Source organism: Curcuma longa, chromosome 13 (genome assembly GCF_044706935.1).
Source record: "Curcuma longa cultivar G26 ecotype Majalengka, Jawa Barat chromosome 13, ITB_CL_G26_1.1, whole genome shotgun sequence".
Classification (NCBI taxonomy): Eukaryota; Viridiplantae; Streptophyta; class Magnoliopsida; order Zingiberales; family Zingiberaceae; genus Curcuma; species Curcuma longa.
The window spans coordinates 7,517,687-7,528,657 of NC_133873.1; the positions used below are offsets into that span (position 1 = coordinate 7,517,687).

The window sequence follows — 10,971 nt, forward strand, 5'->3', positions numbered from 1 at the left end:
GTTGGTCCTTCCTCAACCGGTCTCCGGTCGTGATTCGATCGAAATCCGGCCTGATCACGCCACTGTCATGGCGCGGCTCACTGTCGACGACGATCGGGTCGGATTCCGATCGAATCGCGGTCGGACGTCGGTCCTTCCTCGACCGATCTCCAGCCATGATTCGATCGGAATCCGGCTCATCGCCGTCGACAGTAGCCGTGCAATATGGGCGACTGTTTCCGATCAAATTACGTCGGATTTCGACCACCATCTGGTCAAAATCTGATGTCGGACGGAGGGCCAACGAGTGGCGCGTCGATCGTGCCCGAGGCGGCGGCCAACGGTAGTCAGATGGCGCGGCGAGGGTGGCGGTCAATGAGTCACATATGTCACGCACGGGTCGCGTAGCACGGATTACGCTACATAGCAATTTCGTAAGTTTTATTACTTTATTATCATAAGTTCATTATTCCTTAAAATATCTATCATATAATTAGATAATATAAGTACTTTTTAGGATAATAAAAAAATCCTTTTAATTTTTGAAAAAAAAATATTTATTACTCAATTCCATCGTCTAGGTGCGTCCCACGTCACGTGGCTAATCAAATAGAGCACTAATTTGTTATATTATCCATGTTAGAATCACGTGCCGTGTTCGACACATGGCACACATGTAGAGCATTATCTCGGCGTTATTTGGTCAGATTCTTCGGCCGCATTAATAAATATTTGCATTTTTTCAATTTTCAATTTTTTTCTTTCAAAATATCTAAAAAATAAATGAAAATGAAAAATGTGCCAATAAAATAGATTTATTTCCCTCTCAAGTTTCGTTTCCTGTCCTTTTCTGTAAAAAAAAAATGTTGTATCACTTTCAACATGGCAATCTGTCGCAAATTATTAAATTTAAAAACTTTGAATATTAAAGGTAAATTTAATTTAATTTTTACGTAATTCAAAATTTTATTATTAAGTTATAAATTGAGAAAGAAAAAAAAAGTGCGCTCCATTTTAAAAAGATATTACAGGATATTTTTTTATTTTAAAAATAGCTTTATTTTATTATTATTTTAGTAGCAACGATGATAATGGCTACAAACTGAAATGCCTATGGTCCGTAATTATTATAATAATATTAAATAATTTAATAATTTGATGGATTGGAGGTCCCCTTTGCCGACAACTACAAAATATATATTTTATTATTCCCAATCAATGATGATAGGGCATTTTTCCAGAAGAGTGCATTTGAGTTTTTGATTTTTTCAAAATGCACACTGTACTTTCATATTTTTCAAACAACACACTTCTTTTCCAAAATATTCTTTTTATTAAAAAAATTATTAAAAAGCAAACTCTCTATGATTCGCCAACTAAGTAGTCGTGGCTAGTCCCGAGGCAATGGTACCGCGGTAGGATATCTAGGTTGTTACCTAGGCACCTGTAGTTTGATCCCCAATTACGACGTATTTGTAAGAATTTTCCTCCAAATGGAAAGCGCAATCAAAGGATGCTGGACTTCTGTATTGATCGCTGCGTACACTTCCCGATTTACCCTGGTGGCTAGTGAAAAATTTCTATAAAACCGAACCGATCACTTCCAAAGATAATCAATGAGATTAACTGAAATTTATCATTTTTTTAAATAGTTATGGCCATGGCCACAAACAGTGGCATAGTCTAGATTTTGAATAGGAAGGCAATAAACCATGGCCAATCAATCAGGGCCCCAAAACAAACAGTGCATCGAATTATCCGACTCTAAAAATTTAAAAATATTTTAAAAATACAAGTTAACAATTTTAAATATTAATATAGATCAATTTTCACAATTCAAAATTTTAAATTTTAAATTGAAGAAATTAAAAATAAACTTAAATTTAAAATTTTCTACCTTAGCTTTTAGTTCTAGTAGAATTTGAAAACTCAATCTATCGATCCTTAATGCTATTTTATTTAATATCTATTTAAGAATACTCAATTAATCAACTAAAACTTAAAATTTTTTATCATAAATATTTAAAAATCGAACCAACAATCGCACAGTAAATTAGGTTCCATTTCTACTCATCGCGCATCATAGCCTTCGAAATCACATTCTAGGTATTGAAATTGAACATAAACTTCCTCAAATCATGGTTTTCAATGACAAAAACTCACGGCGATAATAAAAAATATTTCGTGCAATTTCGTCGAGAAAAGAGGACCTACGAGCTTGTTCAAAGTAAAGTTGTCAAACAAGTCAATACATGACAGGGTGGGCCAATCCATCGGAAATTCATCATATAGTGGGATAAGACAAACCGATCCACTAATTTGGCGAGTTGAAAAATCTCCAATCCAACCTAATCCAAGACGAATTGCGGGTTAAACAGGGCAATTCACGAGTCTGTCAAAAAATAAAAAATATTAAAATATATTAAAATCTTTAAGTTTAGATTATAATTTAAATAAATCGACTTGAAATTTTTATGTTTTGATTGTAATTTAGACAGATCAAACTCACTAGTCCATTGAATTTTTTACTTTAATTTTAAATTAAAAAAAGTAATCAACTCACAGATCAATCCAAGTCCATCACGGATCAACCTACGCTAATCGTGAGCCTAGATAAGTTGGCCTACCTGAATCCATTTTAAAATGAGTTTATAAAATTTCGATTCAATCTACTTAAATTATTTGACAGGACAGATTAATCTAATGACTCTAATTCAAATTTTAAATATGGGATCAATTTTATTTTATTTTATTTTATTTTATTTGACGATAAACGATGATGACATGGTCCTCTCGTCCTCACGTGGCTACACCAATGGTAGTGAGATTTTCTAAAGTATTCGGGCCGTAATAAAAATATATGTACAATTTTATTGATTAAAATTAATATATAAATTTAGCAACTTTAACTAAAATTACTATATAAATTTAATAGCTCTAGCAAACTAGATTATCTTTGATTAAAACTTCTAGATTCATCTAGTTATATATATTAATCCCACTTTATATTAGCATGACGCGTCTACGCGGACCCATTCCAAATTAGCTAAGTCATCATGCTAAATCACCTATATCCGACTAAGTTACTTCTATCAAACTAGGTTGACTTGCCGCTAAGTTGGGTGACCTATTGAGCTAGATTGAGCTATCGAGTTGGACCGATCAATCGAGATAGTCTGAGTTAGCTCGAGCTGTTGAGCTAGGCCAACCTATTAAGCGAATCCGAGCTACCGAGTTGGATCGACCTACCGAGTTATCAAGTTCGTCTGAAAAAAAAAAAGCTATCTCAATTCTCGTCTCCCATGAACTCCACATGCACACTTATAAATATATATTTAGAATATGCTCCCCAACAATGGCTCTCTCGAGCATGATCTCTCTTTTTACTTTTGTCTCATTAATAAATATTTGCATTTTTTTCAATTTTCAATTTTTTTTTTCAAAAATATCTCAAAAAAATAAATGAAAATGAAAATGAAAATGTGGCAATAAAATAGATTTATTTCCCTCTCAAGTTTCGTTTCCTATCCTTTTCTGTAAAAAAAAAAAATTTGTGTCACTTTCAACATGGCAACCTGTCGCAAATTATTAAATTTAAAAACTTTGAATATTAAAGGTAAATTTAAAATTAATTAAAATTAGCAATTGAGAAAGAAAAAAAAGTGCCCTTAATAGGCGCTCCATTTTAAAAAGATATTACAGGATATTTTTTTATTTTAAAAATAGTTTTATTTTATTATTATTATTATAGCAATGATGAAAATGGCTACAAACTGAAATACCTATGGTCCCTAATTATTATAATAATATTAAATAATTTAATAATTTGATGGATTGGAGGTCCCCTTTGCCGACAACTACAAAATATCTATTTTATTATTCCCAATCAATGATGATAGGTCATTTTTCCAGAAGAGTGCATTTGAGTTTTTGATTTTTTTCAAAATGCACACTGTACTTTCATATTTTCCAAACAACACACTTCTTTTCCAAAATATTCTTTTTATTGAAAAAACTCTATGATTCGCCAGCTAAGTAGTCGTGGCCAATCAACCAGGGCCACAAAACAAACAGTGCATCGAATTATCCAACTCTAAAAATTTAAAAATATTTTTAAAATATAAATTAAAAATTTTAAATATTAATATAGAGTGATTTTCACAATTCAAAATTTTAAATTTAAAAATTTCTACCTTAGTTTTTAGTTTTAATGGAATTTGAAATAACAATCTAACGATCCTTAATGTTATTTTATTCAATATATATTTAAGAATACTCAATTAATCAATTAAAATTTAAAATTTTTTATCATAAATATTTAAAAATCGAACCAACAATCGCACAGTAAATTATGTTACATTTGTAACATTTCTACTCATCGCGCATCATAACTTTCGAAATCACATTCTAGGTACTGAAATTGAACATAAGCTTCCTCAAACCATGATTTTGAATGACAAAAGCTCACGGTGATAACAAAAAATATTTCATGCAATTTAGAGTGAGGGACCTATGAGCTTGTTCAAAGTAAAGTTATCGAACAAGCCAATCCAGGGCGGGGTGGGCCAAAGCTCAGAAATTCATCATATAGCGGGGTAGGACAAGTCGATCCACCAATTTACCGAGTTAGAAAATCTCCAATCCAACCTAACCCAAGACGAGTTGCGGATTAAATAGGACAATTCACAGGTCTATCAAAAAATAAAAAATATAAAAAATATTAAAATATGTAAGCTTAGATTATAATTTAAATGAATCAACTTGAAATTTTTATGTTTTGATTGTGATTTAGACGGGTCAAACTCACTAGTCCATTAAAATTTTTATTTTAATTTTAAATTTAAAAAAGTGGTACTCACGGATCAATTAAGTCCACCACAAATCGACCCACGGTAATCACAAGTCTATGAGTTGGCTCACCTGAATCCACTTTAAAATAAATTTATAAAATTTTGATTCAATCCACTTAAATTATTTGACAGGATGGATTAATCCGACGTCTCTAATTCAAATTGACAATTTTAATTTTAAGTCATAATATTTTTTATAAAAATGGTATCAATAGAGATGTTAGATCGAGATCAATAAATATGTGATCAATTTTAATTGTTTTACGATAAACGATGACGATGACATGGTCCTCTCGTCCGCACCTGCCCACACCAATGGTAGTGAGATTTTCTAAAGTATTGGGGCCTTAATAAAAATATATGTACAATTATTGATTAAAATTAATACATAAATTTAGCAACTTTAACTACGATTACTATATAAATTTAATAGCTCTAGCAAACTAGATTATCTTTGATTAAAACTTCTAGATTCATCTAGTTATATATATTAATCCCACTTTAGATTAGCATGATGCGTCTACGCGGACCCATTCCAAATTAGCTAAGTCATCATGCTAAATCACCTATATCCGACTAAGTTACTTCTATCAAACTAGGTTGACTTGCCGTTAAGTTGGGTGACCTATTGAGCTAGATTGAGCTATCGAGTTGAACCGATCAATCGAGCTAGTCTGAGTTAGCTCGAGCTGTTGAGCTAGGCCAACCTATTAAGCGAATCCGAGCTACCGAGTTGGATCGACCTACCGAGTTATTCAAGTTCGTCTAAGCTATCTCTTCTCGTCTCCCATGAACTCCACATGCACACTTATAAATATTAGCGGTCAATTTGGGTTAGGCCCGTCGGGTTGGTCCGCCTCGCCAAGTAATTTAGGCGGATTGGGTTGAAATTTTATCAACTTATTTTAAGATGGATTCAGATGGATTGACCCGCCTAGGGCCGCGATCCACGTGGGTTGACCCGCGGATTGAGAAAGTTTATTTATTTATTTTAAATTTTAAAATTAAAGTAGAAAACTCAATAAATTAGTGGGTTTGATTCATTTAAATTACAATTCAAGCTTAAAAATTATAATTCAAACTTAAAATTTTTAACATAATCAATTTAAATTATAATTAAAAATTAAAATTTTTAATATTTTTTTATTTTTTAATAGGCCCACGGATTGGCCTGCCTAACCCGCGGCTCGTCTTGAGTTGGGTTGGGTTGAAGATTTCGTAATCCGCCCAATTGATGGGTCGGCCTGCCCCTACCCCATCATATGATGGACCCGCTATAGATTAGCTCGTCCCGTCTTAGATTGATCCATTTGACGGCTCTTATTTATATTTAGTAGATGCTTCCCGAATGGCTCTCTCGAATTCTCTCTTTTTACTTTTGTCTCTTTTTATTTGTCTATTCGGGCACGCATATTAATCGAACTATATGATAAACTCGAAACTTTAACTTTCGTCTATAATTTCAAATGAAGTGACAGATTTTTGTCGCATTAATAATTATTTTAATTTTTTTTTCAAAAAGATTCCCTTCCAATAATTCATTCATTTCGATTAAATAATATTTCACGTGGATCACGGGGCCATTACATTATTATATTTTATGGAAATATTCTGAATCACTTGTCCAATTTTCATCGTCCTCCAATCACATATATTTATTTTCCTGAAATATCCCTTCCTATTTCTCTCGCTATATTAATCGAAAATAATATATTCATGTTCTATAAATCGGAAATAATAAATTAAATTGAGAATATATTTTTAAAATTTTATTTTATCAATTAAAAATTTATTATTCTTAATTTTATATTATTAATTTAAAATATTAAAACAAGAATATATTAAACAGATTTTTAAAAATATATTTATTTTATTTAAAATAATTTATAATTATCTAGTTTATTAATCAATTTCAGATAAAATTGACTAACATCCTTTAAAATTTTAAAATTTTGATATTTTACAAATAAGGATAGTATTAAAATTTTTAAATAATTTAAAAATTTATTATTCTCAATTTACACTATTAAATTTAAATCTAAAGTTATAAATATTTTTAAAAGTATATAATTTAAAGTGATTTAGATTTCTTTATATTGATTAGTTAATTTTAGACGAACTGATTAATTAATGAATCTAAAGGTATTTCAAAAATATAATAAATGATTTTAAATATTATAAAAATTGAATATGTAATTTAGATAATTTTTTTTAATTAACATCATGTATTCAATTTTTCATATTGATTAATATTGAGATGATTTCGACTCTATCAAAAGTTTTTATCGATCATCAAAAATAAATTAAAAATAGCAGAGCCTTATCAAAAATCACTATCTATCAGAGAAATTTATATAAATTTAATAATGGTTCACCGATTTATTTTGATGAATTTAACTATCATAAAAAAAAATTAATAAATCATAGTCAGTTTTGCTATCTGGGTGTATTTGAGAGAAATTTTTTATAAATTTATCATAATTGAAAAAAATTCCGTAAATACGTAGATGGGGACAGATGTCTAATCTATTCAATGAATTTAACTATCTCATAGTTGAGGCGTGATTTAGATAATTTTAAAATGTATTCACGCGGTTCATTAAAATATCTTTATTTATATCTGCTCCGGTTCATCAACTTAAACCGACTCAATTCCTATTCAAAATATCGATTGGGTTCGGTTCAATATTTCAAATCTAAATCGAGTAGCCCGTTCGACCGTCAGCGCGCAGCGTTATTACGCGAATGGGCGCGGAGTCGGCCACGTGCGACGCCGTCGGCCAATTAATGCTGACGTCACCATCGGTGAGAGAGTTACTGCTCCAGTCCGTCGTGGTCGGCGACGCCTACCGAGGGAAGAAGCTTACCTCGATCTATGGCGACACGTGGGCAACTTCTAGAAGCTTCCATTGCTACATCTTCCCGCATCCGCATATACTGAACGGCACCTTTCCACCGACGTCGTTACAACTCACGACAAGCGCGTCCGCACGACTTCGATTCTGCAGATCCCGCTCCCACGCCTGGCGGAATCTCCTATAAATAGCGTCTCCCTTCATCCACCTTCTTCTCGTCTCCACTCTCAACCCTAATCCCCTCTTCCGTGTTCTCTCTCGCGCTCTCTCTTCTCCGGCGAAATGGGATACTTCCGTGAAGCCACCGGCATCCCCGGGCCAAGCGGCTTCGGATCGGCTTCCACCGCTGAGCAAGTCACCGAAGGCATCGACGCATCCGGCCTCACCGTCATCATCACCGGTACTTTCTTCTTCCTTTCCGCGTTCTTCACTCGTACGCAATTTTAAGTCTGCTATAGATCTGGAGAAATCGCTCTCCAGATTTAATCGATCTTTTTCTGCAACGATCTGAGTTGTCCCGCCACTTGATCTTCGGAAAGGAACTTTATGGACATTTTGATGAGTTATTCACTTCGATTTTGAGCATCTGGATCTGTTGTAGCGGTAGATCTATAATGAGAGCTGTAATGAGAGCGTTCGTGCGGTACAGGGGGAAGCAGTGGGATTGGAGCGGAGACTGCAAGAGTGATGGCTCTCAGAGGTGCTCATGTCATCATTGGTGCTAGGAACACGGAGGCTGCCGAAAGTGTGAAGCAGAGTATTCTACAGAACACTCCATCTGCCAGAATTGACATCATACACCTCGAACTTAGCTCACAGAAGTCTGTGCGAGACTTTTCTGACAGATTTATTTCGATGAATCTACCTCTCAATATCTTGATGTAAGCAATGATTCTCATGTTTAAGTATATTGTATCTTCTCATATTATTCGGGCGAAATCTCACGAGTTCGATTTGTTTTCAGAAACAATGCTGGTGTTATGTACTGCCCATTCAAGCTTTCAGAGGACGGGATAGAGATGCAATTTGCTACGAATCATATCGGTACGTTTCTTTAGCTTTTCAAATATGTTGCATTTGCAGATCACATGGTGAGGTTGCTATGTTTGATTTTATTTTACCATGCGCTATGGTTGACTCTTCTCTTGATTTCAGGTCACTTTTTGTTGACAAATCTTCTGCTTCCAACAATTAAAAGCACAGCAGAGAAAACAGGGATTGAAGGTCGTATCGTGAACTTATCTTCTGCAGCTCACCTCACAACATATAGAGGAGGAATAAGATTCAACAAAATCAACGACAAGGCCGCGTAAGTTGCCATTGTTCAATTCGGCAAATCGATGTAGGCATCAAAAATCTCTCTCTTCTGCATCAAAAACACTCTTAATCTGATTCTTCGATTTGGTCGAATGATCCCAAATTTTCTTCTATTTCTCTTTACAGATACAATGATAAATTGGCATATGGACAGTCCAAATTGGCAAACATATTGCACGCTAATGAGCTCGCTAGGCGCTTAAGGGTATTCCTGTCTTCTCAACTCTAGAGTAACATATCTTCTAGACTGATTGCCGAATTGAATTCTCAACGCTAATGAGCATACGCTAATAATGAGCTCGCAATTCACAATTTCAAAACACTTTCATGTTTAACAGGAAGAGGGCGCCAATGTTACGGCAAATTCTGTTCATCCTGGACTTATCAAGACGAACTTGGGGAGACACTCAACTATCTTTGTTGGTATGGTCCTCAACCCTACAAACCTATAGTTTTATAACTTTGCACTGAAAACTTGTAAAGGGCAAACTCAGATTCGGACATTTCTTTCGCTTGCAGCCGTGCTAAGAGCTACAACTTGCGTATTGTGGAAGAGTATTCCCCAGGTTTGTTATTCATTGTATCATTTTTAAATAAGTGGAATATAAACAAAGAGAAGATTTTAATTACATTCAAATTATAAATCAAAATAATAGAACATAAAAATATGTAAAAATAATTCAGTTAAAAGTGGTATAGGCTTTTAATTGCACAATAGTAAACAGATGTGTAGAAAGTCAAATTGTGCACTTAACCATACACGCTTAGGATCATCACTGTAGTCTTGTGGTCCTTTCATTCAAAGCTCAATTTATATCTTCAAATTTAGTAACTGAATGCTTTCTCCTAAACCGTCCTCTAAAAGTGCCCCGTTGCCCCATAATTAATAAATACTAAGATAGAGGCATTTAATTCTTAAAGAGCATGATTAAAAGGTCGCATTATGTTTAAGCTTAAGAGAGTTCTTCCACCCTAGGATATAGCATAGACGGTGGATGTATGGTATTGTTGGCGTAATGGTTAGGGATCGATTTTAGGAGGTGATGACCTAGGATCGATCTCGTCATGTGTCTAATATTTGTATATCTAAATGAATATCCTTTCATATCCATGGGGTCGATTTTAGAAGGACCGTTGAGATAGTGAATTTATTTTTTTTAAGAGAGTTCTTCAATCCAATTTGAAATCCAAAATGCACTTAGTGGAGCAATGGTAAAGATTGTGCATCTCATTGTGTACCTCACAGGGAGCGGCGACTACATGCTACGTCGCATTGCATCCAAGTGTGAAGGGAATCAGCGGAAAATACTTTGCTGACTGCAACATTGAGAAGACAACTGCCAACGGTCTAAATGAGACATTAGCAAGAAAGCTTTGGGAGTATAGCGAGACGCTGATTAAATCAATTTAGCTAAATCGCTATGTAGTTTGGATCGTAATGGATGTATGCTTTATTTATGTGTTCGATGATGTTTGAATTTTGTTACAACAGTTACTGTGTTGGGACCGTTGTATGGTACGACTATTGTTTATTTAGTATCTCTTTCTTCGCATCTATTATTATTATTTTTTATAATTTAATTTAGATGTTAATTTGAAAGATTAGTGGTTTTTTTTTGATTTGTCAATTAAATAAATTTGAAGCATAATAATTTATTATGCACATAAAAATTAATTTGTAAAATATTCATCTTTATTTGAATTTTAAATTTATTTATATTTTTATAATTCAGATATCTAAATTTTGTTCGATTAATTTTTAAAATAAATAATTTATTTATTTAATAAATTTAAAATATAATTTAAAATAAATTCCTATTAAAATTAAAACTCTACATTTATGTTCATCTTCATTTGATAATCTCTTTCTTCACATTTATTAGTAATTTTTTAATAATTTAGATATCTAAAGTTGGTTATTATGAGATAAACTTACTGAAGTGGTATAAAAATTTGATGTTGACCACGAT

At 33.1% G+C, this 10,971-nt stretch overlaps 1 protein-coding gene across 1 annotated transcript; it reads left to right on the forward strand.

The window, feature by feature from the left end:
- The first annotated feature begins 7,892 nt into the window (after positions 1 to 7,892).
- On the forward strand, positions 7,893 to 10,561 carry LOC141844028 (short-chain dehydrogenase TIC 32 B, chloroplastic-like). The gene is made up of 8 exons (XM_074732017.1): positions 7,893 to 8,084; positions 8,334 to 8,565; positions 8,649 to 8,728; positions 8,840 to 8,993; positions 9,128 to 9,206; positions 9,340 to 9,424; positions 9,521 to 9,567; positions 10,248 to 10,561. The coding sequence occupies exons 1-8, from the start codon at positions 7,967 to 7,969 to the stop codon at positions 10,410 to 10,412; spliced, it is 960 nt and encodes a 319-aa protein (XP_074588118.1). The 5' UTR covers positions 7,893 to 7,966; the 3' UTR covers positions 10,413 to 10,561.
- The last annotated feature ends 410 nt before the right edge of the window (positions 10,562 to 10,971 follow it).